The sequence below is a fragment of the Rhinolophus hipposideros genome (assembly GCF_964194185.1).
Source record: "Rhinolophus hipposideros genome assembly, chromosome: 1".
NCBI classification, from domain to species: Eukaryota; Metazoa; Chordata; class Mammalia; order Chiroptera; family Rhinolophidae; genus Rhinolophus; species Rhinolophus hipposideros.
The window spans coordinates 36,443,030-36,469,289 of record NC_138047.1 but is presented as its reverse complement, the minus strand read 5'-3'; the positions used below and the strand labels follow the sequence as shown (position 1 = coordinate 36,469,289).

Below are 26,260 nucleotides of genomic sequence, written 5' to 3'. Positions count from 1 at the left end.
TATTTTAAAGTATTTATTTTCATTTAGATACAGGTTTACTTAAAGATTTCTCTCAAGGCGGCACATCAGAAGATAAACTTCATGTTCTTGCTCAACAGCAATATGAACAGCTAACACATGCAATGAAATGTAAGTTTGTTATCTGTGTAAAATTAAAATATGTTACAAATATTAGAAACATTAATACTTCATTTCTCTATTATAATCAGGCAATGAGGGTAAACCATAAGTGAATTTCTCAGAATAATCAAGTCTTAGCACCTTCAAATAACAAAATATTTATTTTTACCAATTTAATCTAAGTCTATAAAAATATGGTTGATTATCATTTTTAACAGAGGTTAGCAAGCATAATCGACAGTTTTTAAATGCTGAAGTGAAATAATTATGTGCGTCCGTTTTTGTACAGTTTCATCTGTCTTTTTCTTTGGCTTCTTACTTGATGTAATTTTTAAGTGATTTTCCTTTTTTTACTTTTCAATTACATTTGACATACAATATTATATTAGTTTCAGGTGTGCAACATAGTGATTAGACATTTATATAGCTTAGAAGGTTATTACCCCAGTAAATCTAGTACTCATCTGATTCCATACAAGATTATTACATTATTAATGACTATATTAATTATACTGTACTTTACATACCTATGACTATTTTTTAACTGCCAGTTTATACGTTTTAATCCTTTCCTCTTTTTCACCCATCTCCCCAAGCCCCTGCCATCAAGCAATCATCAAAATGTTGTCTATATCTATGAATTTATTTCTGTTTTGTTTGTTTGTTTATTTTATTCTTTAGATTCTCATATAAGTGAAATCATATGGCATTTGTCTTTCTCTGTCTGATTTCATCCACTCAGTATAATACGATCTAGGTCCATCCATGTTGTTGCAGATGGCAAGATTTCATTCTTGTTTATGGCTGAGTAGTATTCCATTGTATGTATCTACCACCTCTTTATCCATTCATCCACTGATGGACACCCAGGCTGCCTCCATATCTTGGCCATTGTAAATAATGCTGTAATTAACATATGGATGCACATGGCCCCTTGAAGTAGTATTTTGGGTTTCTTTGGGTAAATACCCAGAAGTGAGATTATTAGGTCCTTCTCTGTCTCTTGTTATAGTCTTTGTTTTAAAGTCTACTTTGTCTGGTTCAGTATTGTTACCTTAGCTTTTTTCCATTTCCATTTTCATGAAATATTTTTCCATCGCTTTACTTTCAGTCTCTGTGTGTGTCTTTCAATCTGAAGTGAGTGCCTTGTAGGCAGCATATATAAGAGCCTTAGGGAATCCCCGAGGTGGGGCGAATGGTGGTAGCTAGGTTGACAGAGACTCAGATGTGGCACCTGCCTAAGTCTGCACGCTGGGAGTAGGGACTGCTCCACAAAGGAACAATAGCTTCCTCCAGCTTTTCTGTCCGGAAGGAAGCTGCCCCTCCAGCCCTCACCCAGAAGCTAGGCAAAGTGGTTCTTCTCTGCACGTCCCGGTGCCTTTTGAGCTGCTGCCCCAGTGCTGGAGCGCAGAGCGAGGGAGTCTGTCAGTGAGCAACTCCGTGTGTAGGTCCTCTGAGAGAAACGCCTGGGACTCCAACCACCCTCCGTGTCACTAAGCCACAGTCTCCACTGGTTTCCGCAGGTAGAAGTTGTGGGGACTTCTCTCGTGGCACTGGAACCCTGGGCTGGGGAGCCAGGTGAGGGGCTGAGACCCCTCGCTCCTCATGGGCTCTCCACAGCTGAGATATTCCTCCCTATGTTTAACAGCCAACGTGGGTGTGGGACCAACCTGTTCTGCATCTCCACCCCTCCTACCAGTTTCGACGTGGCTTCTTCTGTATGTCCTTAGTTGTAGGACGTCTGTTCAGCTAGACCTCAGACAATTCTCAATGATGGTTCTTCTGTAGTTAACTTGTAATTTTGATGTGGTGGTGAGAGGATGCAAGAACAGTGTTTTCCTACTCCACCATTTTGACTGGAAATCTCTTAGTGTAATTTTTTTGCTGTTACTGTGCCTGCCTCTAACAACTCTTTTACAATCCAAATTTTAATCCAACTCTTATTTCTCTTAGTGCTAAGTAGAGAATAGAGAGTTGCAATTACAAATAAAGCCTAGATCTCTTAATTTGATGCCTAAACAACAAAGCTCTGTAAGTATTTATATTGTTGCTTCAATCACTGCATTTAGGTCTGAGTACCATTGAGTTTCTGAGTACCACAGCCCTTCATCACATGGATACGAAAATCTAGAAGTCCCTGAGAAATTATATAAACTTTTAATTCAGTGCGTGTTTCTCAAATGCCGACTGTGGGTCAGGCATTAAGCTGGGTGTTAGGGATATGAGTGTGAATCAATTCTGACCTCCGAAGGCCCAAAGATAAGTATAGGGTATTGATAATTCAGTATAAAGATATAGCATATATGAGGTAGAAAAAAGACAAAGTGTAAAGCACAGAAAAGGCCTGTCCTTTTAGTTGATGCTACTAATAAACATTAATTTAAACATGATAGTATATATATGATCTATGAAAGTAAGTTGGTTGGAAAATTAGGAAGTTGTTAAATGAATTTTTTGATGCCTTCTCTGACTATTCTATTTTAAATTATAGTATCATCTCCTGAAACTTACTGTCCTCCCTACCTGCTTTGTTTTTCTCTATATAGCTTTTATCACCTAATAATACTATATAGTTTTTCTATTTATTTATGTCTTGTCATGCCAATAAAACATAGAAAATAAGCTCCCCAAGGGTAGAGATTTTTGTCTGTGTATCTTGGATGGCTAGAACAGTGCCTACCACGTAGTAGGTACTTGATAAGTGTGAATAAATGAGTTGCAGGAAATAGCATTACCTCATTCACTTTACAGGTGAAAAATTTGAGAGTTTGAGTAATTTTCCCAGGTTCTTAAGTAACAGAATTGGGAATGACATCTATATCTGTCTGTTCTTAGAGTCTTTTAAAATAGTTATATGATATGGCTTATGAAAGAATGACTGGAAGTATCAAGTTCATGGTAATCTGCAGTATTTATTTGTCTGTGTTTGTAACTAGGTTGGTCACATTGATTGAATTTTCAATTTCCATACAATCCAGTTAGATTTACTTACTTATTGGCCACGGTCTATATTAATAATACATGCTATAAAGGGGAGCATGCAAGCATCTATGGAAATCATTCCCATCAAAACCATGTAGTATTAGTATGAACAGATGTTCGGAAACAGCAAATCTGTTTAGGATTGTTAATGGGGTCATTGTGTTAATTACATCTTCTTTAAATATAGTTACTAAAGCTCAAGCAGTTGTTTACTGCACATGCTCAGTTTATCCAGAAGAAAATGAAGCTGTTGTTAAGAAAGCACTGGAATTTCAAGACTGTGGGATTAAAGTACAACTTTATAGGTAAGAAAGGACAGGATTCTTCCAAACAACTCAGCTAAATATTTTTGATTATGAAAAATTATGATTTTCTAAGTTGTATAAAGACATTCCACTTCCTTTTTGTCACACTTTCATGATGACCAAATAGCCTAACTTCTTACAACTTTAATGTAAGTTCTGTAGAGGCTTTACAATGACTTGGTATGAAGATTTTCTTATACACTAGATTCCTATTGTTGTATTGTTAAAGAGAAAAGTCTTTTTGGCTTTGACTTGATTGGTTTGGAAAAAAATGAGTCTAAACTTTATATCTGGAGTATTACGCACATCCATGCCTCAGTAGAAGAAAAATAAATATATGAAATAACCTTAGAAAGTAGACAGAAAATTAAATTAGATGTTTATTATCTGAAAACATACATTTCTTAGACCTTTTTAGCCTTTGGCACCCAGAAGAACTGAGGTAAAAATAGCCTAAATAACTATAGTAGTTTCTGGGTAAAAATGCTGCAGCAAACCGGGGAGAGAAGAAAACTAGGAGTATTACATTTGAACTATGGACATCAAGATAAGGAGTAGACCTAAGACTCTATGACAAAATTAGTTCTTCAAGACTGTGATAATTAACAAGGTATTTAAAAATGTTTCCTTCTATTTTTTACGTGTGCTCATATTCTGAACTTTTCCTTTAATTCTTATAATAGGTTCTTACTATGCATATGGTTGGCTTCCTTATTTTAATTTGATATTTTCCCTCTGCCCATTCACAAGTGGATATGCTAATCACATCTGTATTTCCCTTCTTATTTTACTTCCTTATTTAGCAACACCTGTTTGTAGCTAACAGCCCACCTTAAGTTCTGAGATATTCTCAATATAGCATTAGCTAAATCACCATCTAGTGGCAAAGAGAATTATTACAGGTATATAATCAAGTTCATCAATGTAGGTGACTTCACCTACAGGTATAGGTTTCTAAGAATGTAATATGAGAAAAATGGAGGAACATCTGTATTTTGTTTCATTAGATTTTACTTCAGGTAAGCCATGATAATTTATTAATCTATAATACGGTATAAAATACACAAGTAGGGGCCGGCCCGGTGGCTCAGGCGGTTAGAGCTCTGTGCTCCTAACTCCAAAAGCTGCCGGTTCGATTCCCACATGGGCCAGTGGGCGCTCAACCACAAGGTTGCCAGTTCAATTCCTCGAGTCCCGCAAGGGATGGTGGGCTGTGCCCCCCAAAAGAAAAAAAAATACACAAGTAATAATTAAGGATATATTATAAAGAGAATAATCTGGGATTTGGGCTCAAATTGGAGTGTTTACAAGTATTTATAAAAGAAGTTTAAAACTACTTGTTGGGGATACTGTCAAAAGAAATTATGAATTGCTTAGGGAAGTATACTATGTGGCCTCTAAAAATCATTTCTTAATTCCCAAAGTAGTAGAATTTAGGTTTGAAAGCAATATTACATGCCATCTAATTAATCAACTGTTGCTAACATTTCCTTTTAATATCCCAGAAATATTCAGCTCATTTTGGACTTTAGCCATCATTACCTATGTTAATGCAACTTTTTTCTTGTCCCCTATTGTAAAAACTTCAAAATTACAGAAATGCTAACTTAAAACTAATAAGTTTTTCCAAATTCCACCCTTGTAGGTATAATCATTAACAGTTTGATTTGTAGTCTTTCAGGTTTTCTGGTACCAAAGGTTGTAGACATTTTAAGTTTTAATTGGTATTGTCAAATTACTTATCAAAATACAGAGGGTGCCAAAAAAACTGTATACTCATTTTAAGAAAGGAAAAAACTGTATTAAAATTGTAATACTCAATATATACCGATAACAAAAGATGAATACAAGTCATGTGTATACATTTTTTTGGCTCCACAGTATATCCTCCATATACCTGTTTCCCCACAGCTTCACAAATACAGGGTATTATCAAACTTTTAAATCTTTACCAGTCTGAGGGGTGAAAAGATGAGAGCTCATTGTTAATTAAATTTTCATTTCTCTATCAATGAGTTTGGGCACATTTGCTGTCTACTCACTGAGCCGTGTAGTGTGGGGGAAATTAAGAGTGAGTAGTCTTCAAACATTTTTGCAATATTTGAAAGAACACTCTTAAATACTCCTTAAAATTTTTTTAATATGATTTTTTCTATATTTTAAAGTTCACATTTAATATTTTTCATTATAAGTTTAAGTAGTTGCAAACTATATTATTTCTGGAATGCTATATTATGTATGTAATATATTTAAATATATTTCTGTTAAATGTTTGGATCTGCAGATTTATCTTTTTCAATTTATGGAAAATGCTGAATTTATTACCTATTTTACAATACTAGTTCTCATTGTCAAAAACAGATTGACCTTGTCAGGAATAGTCTGACTTTATGTTTTAATTCAAATAAACATGTTAATATGCCCCCATGATTTACTTCTAATTTTTATCTAAGATAGATAGGTAGAAATGAGGGGAAGGAGAAGAAAGAAGAAAGGGAGGGAAGGAAGAAGAAAAGGAGGAGGGAGGGAGGAAGGAAGTTCAGGAACAGAACTTTTTCAGTGTTTGGCATCCTCTGAAAAGATTTCTTACCTACACTCTGCTTTGCCATTGGGGAAGAGAGCCGCATTCTTGAGTTGTCCCTTTGTTTAGCATCCTAGAGATTTTAACACCCAGGACAATGTGTTTCTTTGTTAAGGGTTCTCTGAAAGGAGAAGAAGGAAAGTTGGTTGTAACATATATGGATTGTATTACCTACCGCATTGCATCTTTGTGGAGACTGAATGTATTAATACATGAACAGTGCTTGGCACATAATAAATGTTCAATAAATATAGCCTGTTTATGTTCTTTACCACTTTTTCAACTGTATTATTCATCTTTTTTATGTTTTGTCATTGTATGTTAGGGATATTAGCTGTTTTCATAGGAACTACAAATATTTTTAAATAACAATTTTGCTTTATTGAAATCTCAAATTTCTGTGTAGACAGTTCTATCAACTTTTCCTTATGGCTTCTACATTTTTTGTTATGTTGACCCTCGGCTTATAAATTCTTTCACCAGTTTTCCTTTAGTATTTTTATATTTAAATAATAGGTTTATCTGCTGTTTATTTTGGTAAAGGAGTAAAGTATGGATCATGCTTTATTTTTCCCCCTGAAATCCTTCTCCCCTCTCCTCACCGATTTAAAATGTCACTGTTTTTACATGCTAAAATCCCATATATACTTCTGTGTGAGTCTGTAATTCTATTCTGTTCTGTTGATGTTTGTTTGGCTATTTCTATACTAATATGACAATGCTTCAACTACTGTAATTTTAAATGGTTTTCTTCTCAAATTTTATTAATTTTTAAATTGTAAGAACCCTTCCACACACCTTTGTATCAAATAAAACAATCCAAAGATGCATAATGAGGTTCATCATTTCCTTCCTGTATCTCTCCACCTCCAAACAGCAAAGTGTCTAGCAGCTGGGGCAGGGCCCAGAGGTCACTCAATGAGGCAGGTGTAACCCTTTTCTCCCTTCTATTATGTGAAGGTCTGGAGGGACACTAGGAAAGCTGGGGTAGCTAGAGGGCACCAAGCCGAGCAGTAATATTTTTACCACTGGTCCAGCCATACCAGTGTGTACCAGTCAGATGTCAGACATAGGAATGTGTACAGGCATACCTTGGAGATATTGGGGATTTGGTTCCAGAGCAGCACAATAACACAAGTTGCAATCTTTTTTGCTAGTAGAAGGGTCTTGCCTTCAATCTGTAAAAAAAAACAAAAACAACGCAACACCTATGAAGCACAATAAAGAGAAGCACAATGAAACAAGGTATGCCTGTATATGTTATGTTACAGATAATGTATACTCTAAATGCCTGGAACTGTTTCTTTTTTAATAAGTTTCTTAAATTGAAATATAATTCACAAATCATAATTCATCATTTTAAAGTGTACAATTCAGTGCTTTTTAGTATATTGAGAAAGTTGTATAACCATCACCACTAATTCCAGAACATTTTTATCACCCCCAAAAGAAACTTCAGACCCACTAAGCAGTCACTTCCCATTTCCCTGTTCCCCTAGCTCCTATCAACCTACTTTCCGTCTCTATGGACTTGCCTATTCTAGCCATTTCATTTAAATGAAATCAGACAATATCAAAATATCATCAACTCAAAAACTCCCAAATGCCATGGTCTAAGTGAGGTGTGAGACTCTGGGTAGGAATTTACTTTATTATTCAAAGAAATGGGCTATAAATTAGGGTTTGGAAATCATTTTGTTATGTACAGGAAATTGCTGTAAGGTAACTTGATAAATCTTAACTATGGATTATTACTAAAAAAACCTATGTGTAGTTAAAATATATTACAGTCTATTAAATATTTATTGAATGCTTACTACGTACCAAGCAGTGTTCTACATCCTATGAATGTATCAGTGAATTAAAACTGACAAAAATCCCAGCCTTCATATTTACATTCTGGAGCTAAATATGTTCCAAATTGGTAAGACATAATCATTTTCAGAGTATTGTTTACCTCATATATAAGTGAAAACTTTTTTTGACACAGAAATATTTGTGTAGAGAACATATATGAACAGGCCTCAGAAACTCATTGTGTTGTTACAGGGATGGTGGAAGGAGCAACCAGCTCTCTTGCCTTTAGAACCTATACAGCTCAGTTCAGTCTTAACATTTACTTAAGTGCCACCATTTGCCGTACTGTGGCGTGTTATTTGAAGTCATGTGTGTCTGCCCACAGTCTGAGTGACCTCTGTATTCCCTTACTCACCTTATGCCCAGACACATGGAAATACTTGCTGTACCCTGAACATACATTTTCATGACACTTGGGTTTTTTTGTTCATGTTCTTCTTTCTGTCCAGAATCACCTTCTATACCTTACTGGAAACTTACTGATTCTTCAAGAAATAGCACTGATGCTGCAGCCTCTGTGAAGTCTTCATATTTTCCATCTCCCATGGCCAGAGTTAATTGTACTTTATTTTGTACTGCTACATAATTTTGTCTCTCCTTGGCTCAGCATTTTTATATTTATCTTTATTATTGTAAACTGGTTATTTTCTCCAATTGTAAACAATGTAAGAGAATCAATTAGAATTTTATTTATGTACTTTGCACTAAGTAGGCAAATAATGAATATACATTTTAAATGGTTTTAAATGTCAGAATATACACAATTATTAATAAAAGAGTTCCTGATATTTTAATGTATGTACAAAAGTATTTATTGCTTTAAATATATTTTAATTGTAAAAGCATGGAGTTATAAGAATTATTATTTACAAATGAACCACTTACTAAATATAAAAAGTTTTATTTTAAATATATTAGTGATTAGAGATTTTTGTATTTCTGACACAAAGTCTTTTCTTTGTTATGTACTTTCTTGAACACTGCATTCATTACTCATCCATTAATACTCAAAACAGTTATTGGGGAGAATAATGTAGTTAAAATGGTAGCCCATTGTAATTGTGCAAAAAGTAACAAAGAAGTCATACCTTTTGTATTTTGACAACGTGGAAAAAAAGGATATTTTGGATTGTACCTTTGTGATTACTTATTTACATATTTTGATAATGGGATCCTTTTTTGTTAACATATTAATGACTTGGGGAAGAGTTTTTAATTTGTTGAAAGGTTGGTATTCTTGGAGTACATAGTTGTTTAAAGATGGAGGACTTGGAAAGCAGCATAAATTATGAACTAACATGAAATATTAGAGTTTTAAAGTTATAATAGTATCACCGGAGGCTCATGGGGATGTCCAGGAGAGGACTCAACGCACAGCAGTGGTGACCAGGTTCTTGGCTCCACACGAGAAAGAGTTCAAGAGGGAGACAGACACAAGAAAGCACAGGAAATTTATTGAAAGTACACGTGAGAGGGAAGTGTGGGTGAACTCAGAGAGCAAGTGGCACCGAGGAAGTCCTGACCAGGGGTATTTATACCTCCCAGGGGCAGGATTTGGTGATGTCCCATGGACACGGCTTCTCAGTTTCCTCCCACGAAGTGGGATCCTCAGTTCCTTCCTAATTTCTCTTCCAGAACTGGCATGGCGTCAGATGTATGATGGGAGTTGTAGTAACCACAATGTCAATGACATTATAATGATGTTATAATTAGCTAACGATCAGGTCCTGGTCCAAGGGGTTAGCCTTGCTGCATGAAACTCGTTCTTGTTCTTCTTTAGCTGCTGCTGCCGGATACCGTTACTTGTGTAACCAGTGAGGCGCCTCACCTCGTATCCTGGAGGGGGTTGTCGATTTTCTGGACTACCTATCTTGCCTCAGTAGTGTTGTACTGCTTCAGCATTTTGTCCCTATTTGGAATATTTGTTTAAATGATTGGTTAAACGTAATAGAAGAATATTTGTTGCAATTTACTGTCTCCCTTGATTGGCAAATCAGCCATTCTAATTGTGAACTGTTTGCTCCTGTCCACTGCAGGCGCAGTCCTCCCGTCCTTCCACTGTGCTCCTTAAAGGAAATACATTTGTCTGCAGATAAATTTTTCAGAATAGAACCATCTGAAATCGCCAATGGCTGTTTTCTTTCTGTTCTAACAAGGGAGGTAAGGGGAAATAAAAATCTCAATGCATATACTTTGTAATTAAGAATCAACAGAGCATCATAAAAGGGACCTAGTAACTTTATGGACATTTTGTAGTGGTGTGCTTATTTTATAAATAGCTAAAGGGCCGAAAATATTATTACTGTGTAGCAAAAAAAAAAAAAAAAAATCCCTATTTCTATCTTTATACTTTGGAGGGCTCCTTCCTTGTCTGACCTCCACCCCCACCTCTACAAACAAGCACTTTGCCAGCATCTACTTAGTCTATTTTACATATAAGAAATAAGCTCTGTAATTGTTTTTGTTTTTTTTTGTCAGGTTCATAAATGGGGAAGTTTAAGTACAAAAAAAGTCATTTGCTGAGGCTTATGGGATATATTAGGGACTAAGGCCTAAAAAAACCATTTTTTTCCAGTATGACATACTCTTATTTTTTGCTTAAACACTGATAAATATTTGTAATATACCCACTAATAGTTAACTCTCACATTTATTAACTGCTTCTTTAATTGTAGCGGGACCCATCTGAGACAGTATCTGTGAAAGATGTTTTGGCTCGCGCTGCAGCAAAGGGTCTACTGGATGGGATTGAGTTGGGTAAATCTTCAAAACAAGAGAAGAAGAAGAAAAAATCAAAAACATCATTGCCAAAAGCTTCCACTACTGATGGTAACAGCATCCAAATGAAAATTGCTGAGTTCCTGAATCGAGAAACGAATGCAAATGCTAATCGGTCAGAAACATCAACAACGAAAGCATCTCTTCCACAGAAAAATACAACTCAAGTGGGTCCTCCCTCACAGGTCAGAAAACCCAACAAGCCTGCCACCAACCCTTTAGTGCCTGCATTTATGAAGAACACAGCTCCCTCCAGACCGTACGAACGTCCGACACACTTCGTAAGACATCGCCCAGAGGACAGAATGGTTGCACTGAAACCCGTAGAGATTGTTTTGCCTCCAGTAATGCTGCCATTTTCAAGTCCCCAAGTGATTAGACCTCAGATACCAACTCAACATTTTTACTGTCATTGGGTTGGACCTAAGACTGTTGTGCCCAGTTACTTTTCCACACCATCAATATCCAGAAAAGGGGAAAAGCCTAAAGAAAACTTACCTTCCTCCCTACTCAGATGTCGCCGACCATGGCTTTGACTGTCTTGTGTTGTTTTTTTTTTTTTACAGGGGTCAAGAGCAGTTGATTTTTTTTCAAAGTCTGCTATTTCTCTGAAGGTTAGACATTCCTACACAAGATACACATCTTTTTTGGTCACTTAGTTTTGTCTAAATGTGATATTACCTTCAAGAGAATTAAGACAAATGAGAAGCAATAATGGAGGTGGTTAAACAAAGCAAAATTAAGAGATTTCAACAGCTCAATGCTGATCTGTTCTAGAATGTCCACTTGTAGACTCAGTATTAACTGTTGGAACTTGTCTCACTCTTGTTCACTTTCAGTGTGGACTTAGGACACCACTTTTAAAAAGAAAGCTGCAACAATTTTTCCTGAAGGGAAAAATTTGCCTCATGACAGGCCTTTTTTCAAACTTAATTTGTGAGGCAGTTTAATAGAAAGCAGATATGGAAAAGACGCTACCCTCTGCACCGACTTCAGATTGCTCTTCAGCATCTAGTCAGTTGTAGTTGAACATTTTCAGTCATTATTGAGATTCTCAAATATCAAACTAGTCTTTAAGCAGGGGGTGCTATAAGTTTTGTAATGTGGTTGAGGATGAGTAGAAAGGATAAGTTCCAAAGTTCCAGGCGAGGGTCGTTCAGATGTCCATTTACAGAGTGAAAACTGTTGAGAGCTTCCAGGACTCTGAGCAGATCGAACATAATCAGCTCTCCCTGCTATTTATGCCAAATACTGTTGTAAAAAAGTGACTGTGAGCAATTTTCCATCTAAATAGTAGTAATTCTGAGGAAGAAGCAAACTGTTGAATACAAGTGACATCTATTGTTGAAACCCGTAACAATTTCTGATTCTATTCAAAGATCAGGTCAAGTACTAAAATCCACAAGTCATTTCAAATGGCACACAGTAATCAAATTTTGGTAAATCATTTCTGATGCGCAATTAAAATATGGCACTATGTTAATTAAAGTCAATTCATTTTGAATGTATTATCAATTGCGTATCAAAAGTTGGTATGATTATCATTTCTGGGTCTATTGATCTTTCTTCATTATAGCAAAAGAAACTGCTTGACATGAACTCGAGTAAGTTACAACTATAAGTCCTATTGTTTAAAAAATGTAGACACATTCATAGTTTGAATTTAGTTCTATTTTCAGAATCCAGTTGTGTTGAATAGTGTTCTGTAAATCTCTAAATGTTCAGTTCAGATGGCATGATTTTAGTAGAACATTATCTTCTTCTAGATGAATGTTTAGGTCTATTTCAGCTCTTATATTCTATCTTTCTTTTCTAACTTGAAGTGAGGATAAGAAATGGTGAATATAATTTTAGTAGTAGTAAGTTACTTTTCTTTTCGCTGAAGATTTACATTTATCGGTAAAAATTGTCAGTGAAGAAACAAAACTTTTTATACTCAAACGAGGCTTATTGCATTTTAAGTTCCAAAAGCATTCTCATGACTCTTAAAATGTACAGAAATATTTTGAGTGCTCTGCTTATTTTACTAATTTAAAAAATCAAAAACGATGTATTGCTTGGCTCTAAAAATTAGTGTTTCATCCTTATTCCCACTCTGTGGCGTAGAGTATTCTGTACCTCTGGGGGCCGGTGCAGTTGAACTGAACTTGGTTTCTTGAAGTGCTGCTATTTTATCCCAGGAATCTTTTATCTTTTTCCTGCCCTCTTCCCCCTGCCTCAGGCTGGAAAAGTAAGTACTCCATTGTGCAAAAGTAGCAGGTTTGAGATTTTAATTTTTTGTGATGTTAAGAAAATTCATGAAATAGTTCAGGATATTTTTCTGATCTCTTTAGCAGCGTGATTCATGTCATGTCACAACTTGAACCACTTATATTCAGTATCTCATAACATGCATCTTGTCACTCAATGATTTTTCTCTTTAGAAGTATATGGAGACTCCGAATTAAACCACTCATAATTAAATCTGCGGTTTTCTTGAGATTTTTGTAATGACATACCAATTATTTAAAAAATTTAAATAGTAAAAAGAACTTGGAATAAAAACAGTATGTGAGCATTCTATGAGAGTATTGGTAACACTGACATTCTTCTTTCTTGAGATTCTTAGAGTCAAGTGTTGCAAAAATCTAAAATAATGGAGTTACTGGTATTTAGATAATCCAATAGCAAATTCAGATTTTTACCTGAAATTATTTGTCTCTACAATACCTGAAACCAAAATGAAATTTTGTTCCTTGAGAGTTACTGCCTTTGATAGAGTAAGAGATCGACCTACCAGAGGAAATGGAAGATGAGCCAAAAATGGGTGCATACTTTAAATTCTATTTATCATCTTCCACATATCTAACAGTTAAACTAAATCAGATTCAACTGACTTGTTTTTCTAGTTACCTTTGACTTGGGATTTAGTGCTTGTAAAACTCTATTCTTCATTCTGTGTCAGGTTCTTAAAGGAAATCGAAAATAGACTATCTTAGCACTAAAAGGACTGCTTACACAGCCTCAAGCTGGTGACTAAATAGGCTTGTGCATCCAGAATGTCGACTGTTCTTCCAAATAAGAATGGTGTGAGAAATGACCCAAAATTTACTTTCTAGTTCTTACCAGGTGGAAATAGGCAATAACTAATCACAACAGTCACTGATGTAACTAATTACATTACTAAAATTATTTTTAATTTGAGGTAAGAATAATTCTGAAAATGACTAGTGAAGAGACACTAAACTTGTAATTCTATTCCTGGATATATATGACTGACATGATGTCAGATAAATGAGCCAAACACTTTATGCAGCTAAGTTTATTCTCACAACATGTTACATTTAAATGTGTAAAAGTGGACAACAGCAAAAGGGGCAGAAAGCAAAACCAAATGTTCTTCCAGGATAAACAAACTGCTCTGGATGGCAGGGGGTGCTCTCATCGATAAAGTGTGAACAGTATTTTTCCCCTGAAGCTGAAATAAACTTCATTTTACTGGCCGTGTAACATATGTCAAGCTGTGTAGTAGGTTAAGTAAGCCTGGCACCGCTAGAGAGTGAATGGTTTCACTAGTTACATTGTGCTAACATCAGAGAATTATTTTTTTCATGTTATTAAAATCTTGAATTTGTGTTGCAATGCTTATGAAACGAGTGTGTCATACAAGAAAAGGATGAAAGATTTAGGGCTTCCAGTAAACTACCTTCTGTAGAATCGTCTTACCAATGCCCATCATAAAATCATAAAGTGGATTTTTTAAAAAGTAGCAGTGCCAACAGTTTACACCAAGAACTTATTTTAATGGAAATGAGCCTAATGTGGCTTCATGCATCAGACAGACACAAACAAAAATAATGGTCCTCATTAGCTACGGGTGGAAACAAAGGGCACATGGACTCGTGTCTCTCCTTTAGATGCGATCACACTGTTGTGAAGGATATAGAAACGGTGCTTCGCTTTGCAAAGGAAAACTTAGCCACAGGCATGTCGGCCGTTGCCCCTGATGCTGCCCGGGAACACAGAGGAGGCAGTGGGTCTGGGGCTATCTGGCTTTCAAAACTAAAGGGAACTTGAAGCATTTTGCCTTTTCTTCTACATACGCTAATAAAATGTGACTACAAGTCATTACAAAACCACCTTTTAGGCAATGTATATAGTTCACTGAGATTACTTAGACCTGGACACAGTGTGAGATAATATCCAGGGAAGATAACACATTAACACAATAATGCAGTATATTTCCGTAAAAATAGAATAAATAAAATAAAAATATTTTAAGCTGTATTTAACAGGTTGATTAAAAAATGGTAAGACATACAAGGCATAGTGAACATGGCTGCCTGTTTACCGAGTCACAGATACAAAGAATGCATAGGTAACTGAAGTGTCACTACAATATCAGGTAAAACACTGGCATCCTTTCACAGAAAAATACACACATACTTTCATACATACTTTTTTGGCCATGGCAGAATGTGTCTGAACGCACTGTTTAACATAATTCTACAAAATTAATCGCATTTAGTATGCAAAGCTATCTTCAAAACAAAGTATCTGCAGTAAAGTTTTCAATACATAAAGGCTATCATTCATCCTAAAGTATCCTATAATTGCATATATAAATCAGTTTGCTACTTAAAGCTAGTTCAGTATTCTTGATCCTGAAAACAAACAAACATATGCCTTAAAAATAAACAGGAGGTTCTGGTAGAGATTTCCAATATAAAAGTGGACTACTTGTTCCGAATTTTGAAGTGTATTACACTGAAACGTTTCACTGTGGAGATCAGGATGAAAGATCATGATGGAATTTTGAACAGCTTTCAAAGGGCACAGGAAGGATTTTCTTAATGCAATACTTTAAGATGGCATTGGTTACTTCGGATAGAGGTACATGAGCTGGTGAGCAACAGAACTCATTTCTAGAGTGGCATCTTTTTTGTCCTAACACTAAGGTGCTAGCAACAATTCCAGAATTCTGAGAGAACAGAGCAGGAGGCCACCTACTCATTCCATCCTGTTCTCTGGTAGCCTAGTATCATGAATCAGAAATCTCTCTACCACGTAACATCACCCGTGGAAAACCTGGCTGGTTGAACAGGCGGTACTGCACATGGAATCCTGTCCTCTGTAACACGGTCGAGGCACTGCAGGGAAACAGTCCTGGACAGAGAGAAGGCAAGGTTTATCATTCATACCACTGTGTGAGTAATTTGAACACATTTCCCTACTTATCCAGGGAATTCAAAGATTTCCTGACAACTGGATGTGCCCAGAGTAATTTTGGAAAGACTTCCCGACTGGTGTGGAAACGTAACTTGTAACTGGGAGTTGGGAAGCGTGGGTCCTGGTTCTGGTTTTTTCGTTAACTTTTGAGATCTTAGGCTGGCTGACTGAGCCTCCTGGTACTTCCTACTTTTCTCAGGTACATTTAGTACCTTCTCTCCCTTCTCTCCCGTATAAGGCTCAAATGTGACAAGAATGTGGAAACCATTTGACAAGTACATAGTGACTAAAGCAGTTACTTTTATTACTGGGTGTTGTAAAATGTTACTTTTGACATTAAAAAACAACACTAATGTTTAGATTGATCTCCTTAGTAAATTCCTTTTAAAACAATGTCAACAAGGGTCCAAATATGTGAATCTTTACAGCTAAGTTTCATATTTATATAGAGAGAAGCAGGAAAGTGCTATTTTGGGGGAAATTGTTAAATAGTCCATTGTTTTATGCATATTTTGCTGTGATAGGAAATTTTTAACTCTTGAAAATAAAATGGAAAACAATATAGATTTAAAAATATCTCTAGTGGAGTCCAACAAAGTCTAATACTAAATACATAAATTCAAGAAAGGTTCAATTTAATATAACTGGTTGCCATGGACAATACATGATGGACAGACAGCTTTCTGGGCAAAACGCATTAGGGTAAAGTAAAACTGAGCTAGATCTCCTAGAATCCAAGCAGAATGTTTACTTCGGAGGTGGCCTGGGACTGACAAAACATGATGGTGAAGATGTGAAATATAAATGACATTTCCTCAACTCCAAATTGCATATTTGCTAATTAGCAAACTAAGGACGAAAGGCTTATGAGGAATATTCCATTTTAATGTTTATGTAGAGAATGGCCATAGTGAACTATAATTCTCTAGCTGCATTGTACAATATAAGGCAGAAGTTTGAATATGTCCCACCCAAATGCATTATGATTTTGATAATCTCTTTCTCTTGATAATCAGTTTGCAAACCATCTGGAAAAAAAGGCTAATTTTTTCGATTTTAATTTCTGAAATGCGGTTTTTCAATTCTGAAGTTTCACTTTTTTTCCCCCGCAACACCCCACAAACAGTTGTAGACAGGAAATGGTGTCCATGTGTCAAAGAACTCATCAAGGAAAGCTGTCAGTTGGTTTCTATACTGATGCCAAGAGCCAATTTTGTCAACCAAAAGGATCATTTTATGAATAACTAAAACATCCTATTTTTACGGCATTTCAATGGTATCTGGTTTACAGTGTCTACTCCAATGCTGAAAACAGGGCCAAGTGCTGTTGGACTTCAAAGTTGCTTGTGACAGATCCAGTCAAGAAGACAGGGAAACTAATTCAGGCATCATTCACTCCAAGGACTCCGCATTAGTTCACTAGGAGGGGTGTGGCCACATTCTTCTGTGTGTGAAGTTAAGTAATGTTCACAATATTTACAATAAGAAAAAGACCTTCCACTGCTCATGATGTAACTTACTGACAGCAAAAAATTAGTCATGCTTCTTTTCATATCACATGATGGTGGCAAGACGAGAGAACATGCTTGTCTAACACTGTTTGGTTAAGGATAAATTCTCTGAAGACAAAGCATCAGCAACTGAATGGAAGGTCAGATATCAGTTCATCTTTAGTGTAGCTATTCAATCTTCAGGTAAATATTACAGAATCCTTTAACATACGTAGCTATGGCGTTTCTGTGACAGGACGTTTCTGTTTCAAAGTGTCAATGAGGGACAAGACCCCTCGTTTTACATTGGTTGTGACTCTTCTGGTCACTGAGTCTGCTGGCGGAGGAGGTGGTCGAAGTTTCTGTGAAGGCGGCCTCGCTACCAAGCACTTCTGGTATCGTAACTGAAATAAAACAAAACATATTCTATGGTCATTAATAACATATCCTCCCTTCTTGTTTAATGTGACTTTAATTCATCACTAATACATTTACTAGCTCCTAAACATGAATTCAAGAGTTTATTATTTTTTTCTTAAAGTGGAGCGTTCTAAATTCTCTTAAAATATCATTAGGCTCCTCAAAGGTGTTTTGGCTTTTGCCATCTTTTTCTTCCACCCATCTCCACCCTCTACTTGTCCTCTATATTGACAGGCTGCAATTCACATACCTCATAGTCAAAGAGCTAATGAAAAAGGATGGGAAGAGATATTACTAATTAAATTTTTCCTCAGAGACACATACAACGGCTAATGGAAAGACAGCATAGTAGAAAGGGCAGTTTCAGTCTAGGCTTTACTGCTTCTGAACCATGTAACTCCAAGTTATTAAATCTCCGATTCTTCAATTGTAAAATGGCTGAAGAATGGGGACCTTTACAGAGAGTGTTATGATTACAGAGTACTTGTAGAATGCCTAAAATAGGCCTAGCAATGCAGAAGGCAATCATAAATGTTTGTTCTCTTCCCTATTTCCTGCTTTAATAAGATTGACATCTTAACAGATTTTAGGACACATTTTATATACAAGTCTAAATCTTAATAGATTAATTGAAAAAACCATTAGCACTGGCACCATGGACAGTTTCTATCCTTCAAAAATATAACAACACAATCTACCTACCTTTGTATTAATGCAAAGATAAGTAATTCTTCAAAATTAGACAAAAAGTTAAAATTTACCAAGTGGTTTTTTCTAATCCAGGCACTTCAAAGTAACTCTATGGCTGATATTTAAAAATTGACTTAAGTATTAATAGGTTCCTCAGGACACTTGTGAAACAGGCTGCTGTTTCCTCCGAGAAGCAGAAACCATCTACAGCAAGATGCGAGGTCACAACGCTCCGTCAGAGCCCACAGGCCACAGAACTAGCCCCCGGCAATCCAATCACGCCGGAAATGATGTATCACGGTCTCCTCCGGGTAAGGCGTCTTGCTGGATCTGCATCCCAACCCAGACACATACTTCTAAGGCCGGGCAGCTGTGTACGCTGGACCGGGGACTCCCAACACTGGTTGTGTGCATCCAGGCCGAGTCAAAACTGCGCCTCGTGCCTTTCATTCACGATCCCCTTGTTTTATTCTAAATTTCACCAAAGTATCTTCAGCTGGGCCTCTACCACAGCTGCAAAATATGCCTAAAGATTAACTAGATTCAAAAGAATGTGCTTTCACTATAGATATTTCAGATGGTATAAATTCATGCATAATATTGCAGATGGGAGAATCATACAGATGTGAATCAAGAGGAAAGACTCTGAGGTATAAACACCGGATTCAGAGAGTAAAGAAAGTTTTGATTTTTATCAGCATGCCTTATGATACAGGACTGGCTGAGCCACTACAGCTGATGGCCCTAATAAAATTAAAACAGTTAACCAAATGAGTGAAAATTGTTTCTTAGAGCGAAAATGGGTCTGGTTATCAGAAGACTTAATCAGTGATAAAGCTAATTATTTAATCATCATCAGCATTTGAAATGTGTAATTAAGGCCGAAAGCCATTCATTTTATAACTAAAACCATCTGTTATGAACCTTTTCAGTTCTATGAAATACCTCAACAGTCATCCTCCAATTCTGGTTGCCTGAACTCTCCCATTCTCTGTATTCCCACAGCCCCTTCATTCCGTCTCTGTCTCCTGCACCTGCTCAGGAGGGTCATGCTGACCCCTCTGCCACCCTGGCTCCCTTCCATGCAGGCATATCTAAGTTAGTATCCTGGCTCCACAGAGCGCGGGGAAGTTATACATCTAACAAAGGACTTAGAATAAGTAAGAATAAAGCCAGCTAATGAGTACACACCACCAGGTCTTCCCTTCCCTCTCCATTTCAAAGACATCTTTTATGATAAAAGTCAATCAGCTCTCTTTTCTAATTCCTCACCTTTGCCATCTGCCATCCACTTCATCCTTTCCCCTCCTCCTTAACCCAGCAATGTAGCGTATGTAAAACCACAGAACTCCCTCAATTTCTTTAAACTCCACTCATTCCCAGATTCTTGGAAGCTTCTGGCCAGTGTCAGTCACTCGAAGCCAATCAGCAGGCTAAGCCCCGCCCCCAGGCTCTTACGCTACCTCCCCCACCTTGCCCTATACATATGACTTCATTTCAATTCAGTTTCACTGGTTCATTTCCCTCAGCCTAAAAAACGCACCAATGTCCCCCATCTTAAAACAAGTGAGCAAACGCCTCAATGCTGTGCTGCAAGCCACCCTTCGCTGTCAGACTCAGTGAGCGATCCACTTCCAGGACCTCCATTTCTTTTTCCTCCAGTCACTTCTCAATCCAGTGCAATGTTACACTTGTAGTTATAACACCTTCCACACCAACAGAATTTGGGATCACGTGTCTCCCCCATACACCTGAACCCCATAATGCAAGGATCATAGTTTAGTCTTACTTCAACTTCCGAGAGTGCAGCACATAAATGGTGGACTGAATGAAAAGAAAGCACAGGGGCTTCAAAATCCAGCATTCCTCATTCCCCAGCCCATCTCTCAAGCCACCTGCTCCTGTTTACCCCACTGCCACGCTCCTGGTTTACATGCTCCACGACGCTCATTTAGACCATCACCTGGCCTCCGGGCTGACCTCCCCACCTTAGCCTCGTCCTTTCAACCAATCCTCCACTCCATTTTGTTTTCTTGTTTTGGAGTACACTTTCAAAATCTAATAGGGTCAATTCACTCAGCTGTTTAACAATCTCTGCTGAAGATAAACACCGTGTGTGGGGACAGAGCCCCAGAAAGCAGTTTCCAGGCTCTAGGCCTCACATAGAAAGGTGCTGGCTCAGGTAGTAAATGGCCATCAACTGTGATTGGAGGCCATCAGTTGTGGCTAGTTGGCCGTCAGCTGTAATCAGTGAGCCATTGGCCACTAATATAACTGCTGTGGCTACACTAGCAGAAAAAATGGGGGCTAGCAAGTAAATAGTGGCTGGGCTGGCAAGCGCCAATTGCAGTTAGCGGCGGAATGTGGATTATGGATTGCAGAGAAGTGGACAGCAGGTTGCAGACAGTGTGGCTCCTGCTTCCTGTGTCTCCAACCCAGCTGCCAGCAAGACCATAGTGGTCTGACTCCCCTACCTATGGCTCCGTGTAGGGTGTTCCTTTTTGGCCTTACCATGTCCTGCGTTCTTGTGCGGGGAGCGGGACCGGAGACCCCGCACGACACCGTGGCATGGCATTACAGGCGTTTCGTGATAGGGACCTCTCTCCTTCCACTGCGGCCCACCCACCCAGCCAGCTTTTACTGGAATATACCACGCACCGGCGTGGATGTCTACATTCACAGTTCCCGCATTTGTACCAGAACTTTTTCAGTGCCTGGCATCACAGGTGCTCAAAGGATATTTGCAGAATGAATGACAGAGTATCTTTGTTTGTTTGAAATCATATACGTGATGCAAAGAGCAGTGGCTTTGTGACCCCGAAACTGTGGGGTTGAACAGTGTCTGTCACTTACCAACTCTGCCCGGGGGCCCATGCTTTGCTCCGAGCCTGTTTTCTCATAAATAAAACAAACTAATAATTACCTAACATGGTTGCTGGAAACATATATTGAGTTCACAGATAAAAAGTAAATAAAACATGTAAGAACAATGCACATAAACTATCTGAAATAAAAATCATTCGGTACATTTTTTAAAAAGTACTGAGTTGGTTCCAAACAGCACAAACTCGTGCATGACCAACCTTTCCTGACCACAACCTAAATTAACTAGGGATCAAGATCTGTGGTTTGAAAGGTCATCCTTTCCAATGACACTGGGGTCTTGACACAATCTGGCTCCATCCGGCCCTGCTTCTTGCAGGTGTCCCTGGTTCTTCAGAAGGCAAACTGCTTATCGTACTGACTCTGTCCACAGGAATGAGGGTGTCACATAGCAAGGCGTTACTTTTGACAGTAGGCTTTTCTTCTGGTCAATCAGTAAGTCTGTTCTACTTTATGGCACAGAAAACATAAGCAGGGGTGTGAGGAAGGGACAACTGTGCAGGGGAACCACTCACCATGCAGGCGGCCTGCACCGCCTCGGACACGTTAGCGGCGTTCGGCTCGCACCAGAAAACGTGGCACTCAAAGCGCTGGTTCCCAGTGTCCATGATGAAGGCAAATGTGTGGACATCCTTCCCGACGCCCATGAAGGACAGGAATCGCACACGACACTCCACTAAGATTTCTTCTTCATTCTGCAAGACACATTGTTCAGCAGCTCACTCTCTCTGGGGAGCCAGGCAACGTCACAAACACGTTCGGACCTTAAACCACAGAATCCAGCTTAGAGCAGCTGCCTATAGGGACTGGTATTAAAAAAACACACAGCCAGGCTGAACTTAGAAACAACTTGTATTATTCTAGAAAGGCAAGTTTCTACAACTGCTGTGGTGTCTCATTCTGGCACTTAATCTTGCTCTAAAATGTACTGCAACCGTGGCATATGTGTGTTCCATTCTCTGTCCACTACGCTCCACGCCTGTGAGTTCACTGCGGGTAGGACGATGTCATGCATACTTCTAACGTCTGGCCCATACAGGATCATTGGTCAGGTGAGCCCACTGGAAACCCCAGAGCACTCAGAGAAAAGAAAATGAGCCACGGATCACTTTCCATCCAGTTCTTCTTCCCGAGCTAAACAGCACATTGCATCGTATTTCTATATAAAACCATGTAAAACAAAAAATTGCCATGTCATTTCTTCTTCACAAATTGGTATCCATATGGTATCCATATGACACAGCGTAAAGAACTGTTCAGTATTCACTCTTATGAACACCAGGTCCTTTGCAGCAGCCACATGCAATTTTTAAATTAGTAAACCCATCCAGCATGTTGACTTTTGGACCATTAACATCTTGACTTATTAAGTATTCACTCAGGTGCTACGGGGTTGTTTACCAGGCAAACTAAGCTGGTCTGAGAGGCCAGAAAGTTTTCTTGGGAGAAATGATGTTTAGGCTGAAATCTGGAGAAGACAAAGGGGTGGAGCACAGAAGGAGTAGAACTTGCAAAGATGCTGAGGTAGGAAACGGCATGACACGTCTGAAGATGTAAAGAAAATCCAGCACCATAGGCTGGAGAGGTAGGCAGGGTCAGCGAGTATCGTCCTGTTCTTTAGAAGGTGAATTGGGCTTGAAGGTGACCTGCTAGTAGACAGAAGAGCAGGCCAAGGACTTGTGGTCTTTCCATGGCAGGTCCTTCAGAGAGGCAGAAAGTGGTAGAGTCTAGAGCCAGACTGCCTGTATTCAAATCCTGGCCCTGCTACTTCTAGTTCTGTGACCTTGGGTAGTTACTTAATGTCTCTGTGCCTCAGTTTCCTCAACCACAAAACTAGGATAATTTGAGTTGAGGCTAATGCTGGCCTTTCTCAAGATGACCAAAAGCCCCTGCTACTGTTAAACTGCTGGACTTTCCATAACAGAAGCATCTCCTGCGCCCCAACCCTAGACTACACAGCTCAGTCAATACTGGAGCTAAGAGAGTGGCCAGAAAACCAAACCATGTGGCTAAGTTTCATGGAAGACTATTGTATCCAAAACCTCACCGTAACCCAGACAGGCCAAACTACGTCTTCGATCCTTCTTACCTTTTCACTGATGACAGTCACAGTAGCATCGGCCACATTCATGTTCACTGACAGCCAATCCTCCTTGCTGGCTGAGGTCATGAGACTTTCTATGGCATTGTTGAGGGTATCCATTCCTATGGATGGAAGGGATAACGGAAAAAAGGCTCTAAAACTATTTACCACGCTCAAATGTGGGTCCAAACGGGTCTTTTCTTTAATAGCCCCAGGAGACTTTTCATTACTCATGTTTGCTTGAAACAAAAGAAATGCTCGCTTTTTCAGAAAGAAGGGTAATGAGAAATTGCAGAGACATAGCATGTCATGTCCTAGCTAATCAGACCACAATACTCCTTCCTCTTTCGCTCGCCAAAGGTTCCCCAGCCCCGAGTGTATAAATAGCACTCAAGCAAATGCAACCTTTTTTCTAAGCATAGAGCCTTGGAAAAGGGGACCCAACCAAAGCCAGCATCTACCAGAATACCCCAATCTTCCTTATCTTACTTTGTTACTTAAATAAGGCCAAGTGTAGTGGCACCTTTACAAGGAATCTATGTGTGTGCTATTCAATGGGGCACTTTTGCTGGGTGTTTCCACAGCTGTTTTTTTTTTGGGGGGGGGAGGCGGGGATGGGAATAACAACTTCATGGAGATATAATTCACACAACACAAGTCACTCATTTAAAGTATATAATTCAATGGTTTTTAGTATATTCATAGAGTTGTGCAACCTTCACGACAATCAATTTTAGAAATTTTTCATCATCCCAAAAAGAAACCTTATACCTTTTAGGAGTCATCCATTCCCTCCCAGTACCCCCTACCCTTAGGCAATCGCTTATTTAATTTCTATCTCTGGAGATCTGGCTATTTGGGACATTTCATACAAAAGGAATCATACAGTATGTGGTTCTCTGTGACTGACTTCTTTCATTTAAGCCTAATACTGTCAAGGCTCATCCATGTTGTAGCATGTTTCGGTACTTTATTCCTTTTTATTGCCAAATAAAATTCTATTGTATGACAGTATCACATTTTATTCATCAGTTGATGGACACTGGGTTGTTTCCATTTTTTGACTATTACGAATAATGCTGCTGTGAACACTCACCTACAAATTTTTGCGTGAAGAGGTTTTCATTGCACTTGGGTATATGCGTAGGAGCAGAATTGCTGGGTCAAATGGTAACTCTATGTTTAACCTTTTGAGGAATTGCCAGACTGTTTTTTGGGTCACACCTTGGAAGGAACGCATGAGGGCTCCCTCAGCCCTTCCTATCTGCCCACCAGTTGACAAGGTGCCCTGGCCCCAGAGATGGAAGCCCCACTTGAGAACAGCAGAGCCCTCTACAGACTTGGGCCATGCATTTCTGGAATGCTGGGTAAATGAGAAATATGTGCCTGCTTTGTCAAAGTCCCTATACTCTGGGGATCACATGCCAGTGCAGTGGCCTGATTCAAGACAAGGAAAGGGAGTGACATAGTAGACCCATCCTTTTGGGACGGTGAACATCTTCCATTGAGCTCCCAAACACTTGCAAAGTGCAAAGACTAAATGTTTACATACCGACTGGTTTGTCTACGGGCAACATGCCCAAGTACTGCACGTGGAACTTCTGCACCAGCTCAGTCTTTGGCGTTGGGAAATCTACTGCACAGAACAAAAGCAACACATCTTTCTCAGTAGTTTCAACATACACATAAAAAAGAGCCATCACTCTGTGTCATCTGGAATGCACCCCCTGTGTCATTGAGGCCTATGTTTCCTGAGGTAAACGAGGCCATTGTTCTATAAGAACAGACACCTGGGCTCTATCAATCAAAATCCCATTCAACTTTTCATTTCTATTTAGAAAAACATTTGAAAGCAGAAACTGGAATCTATGTGTTGTGTTAAAGCTCTTATTACCTCTTTGATGTATACTAAATAACAGCTTTTGATGTGCTATTTGTAAGGTGTGGCTTGTGCCCAGAGAAAACCACAAAGGGTGCAATCGCAGGAAATAAACCGAGCCCTCCCACTCCCGTATCAACCCACATAATTTTTAACTAGCTGGTCCTCATCTCCGGCTCTACATGCGCTATGAAACCACTAGATAATATTCTTTAATCTTGTCCAACAACAACAAAACCCATCATCTTGGTCCTTCATGCCTAATCCTGACACAAAATCAACTTTACGCCAGGGGAGGTCACCAAGTACACGGCTCAGCACGTTTGTTGAGCTCAGCGTGATTTTTAAGGTGATCAGAAGCACCAGGGAACCATCTGAGCACCTGTGGCTCCCGACGAGGATGGAGAGTACCACTGTGAAGGGCGCAGACCTACCTTGCAAGGGAACGTCGAGATTCACATTGGTTCTTTCCTGTAAGGATCTACAGGCCAGGGCTTTGGCATTCTTCCTTTCAGCCATAATCTAAAGAAAAGAAAACACAGCTTTGGTTTGTGGTTACGGACCCCATGTCTTCAGCTATTCGAGCCAGTCAAGTGCCTGAGCTGATTTTACTTCCAGCTTACACCAGCTTTAGTCTACTACCTGACTTACCAGCCCTGAATCACTGAGCTGCATATTTGGAGAACAGTGTTCATTTTCTCTAGGAATAAGAGGTGAATGACTATCCCTCATAGTAACAGTCGCCTAATCGGTTGAAATTTATTCTTCCATTCACCAGACTCTCATTTCTACTAAAAACAACCCAAACAAACATCTCTGGTCACGCGTGGACCAGCTGGCCCACTATAGTCAGTGGAACACGGAGCAATGGACTTCCCACAGTGCTTCTGGATGATGACCTTTAGGTACTGCTTTCGGGGCTCTGGGGACAGATTACAGTCATTCCTCCTTATCCATGGGGGACATGTTCCAAGACCCTCAGTG

General features: G+C 38.7%; 2 protein-coding genes across 16 annotated transcripts in view; one reads left to right on the top strand and one right to left on the bottom strand.

Annotated features, from left to right (window-relative positions):
• Positions 1-13,184, top strand: part of NSUN7 (NOP2/Sun RNA methyltransferase family member 7) — a 35,725-nt gene extending 22,541 nt beyond the window's left edge. Inside the window, exons 9-12 of the mRNA XM_081059535.1 lie at positions 28-129; positions 3,290-3,407; positions 9,882-10,005; positions 10,521-13,184. Of these exons, the coding sequence (XP_080915661.1) occupies positions 28-129; positions 3,290-3,407; positions 9,882-10,005; positions 10,521-11,159 (983 nt within the window). The 3' untranslated portion in view covers positions 11,160-13,184. The remainder of the gene's footprint in view (positions 1-27; positions 130-3,289; positions 3,408-9,881; positions 10,006-10,520) is intronic.
• A 727-nt stretch (positions 13,185-13,911) lies between these two features.
• Positions 13,912-26,260, bottom strand: part of APBB2 (amyloid beta precursor protein binding family B member 2) — a 335,703-nt gene continuing 323,354 nt past the window's right edge. For 11 of the 15 annotated variants that reach the window (XM_081059391.1, XM_081059395.1, XM_081059387.1 and 8 more), the window contains 5 exons: positions 25,711-25,798; positions 24,950-25,033; positions 23,404-23,519; positions 21,830-22,009; positions 13,912-17,725 (listed from right to left, as the gene is read on the bottom strand). In XM_081059391.1, coding sequence (XP_080915517.1) covers positions 17,558-17,725; positions 21,830-22,009; positions 23,404-23,519; positions 24,950-25,033; positions 25,711-25,798 — 636 coding nt within the window. In that variant the 3' untranslated portion in view covers positions 13,912-17,557. The remainder of the gene's footprint in view (positions 17,726-21,829; positions 22,010-23,403; positions 23,520-24,949; positions 25,034-25,710; positions 25,799-26,260) is intronic. The other 4 variants (XM_081059386.1, XM_081059398.1, XM_081059385.1 and 1 more) reach the window with 1 other exon arrangement.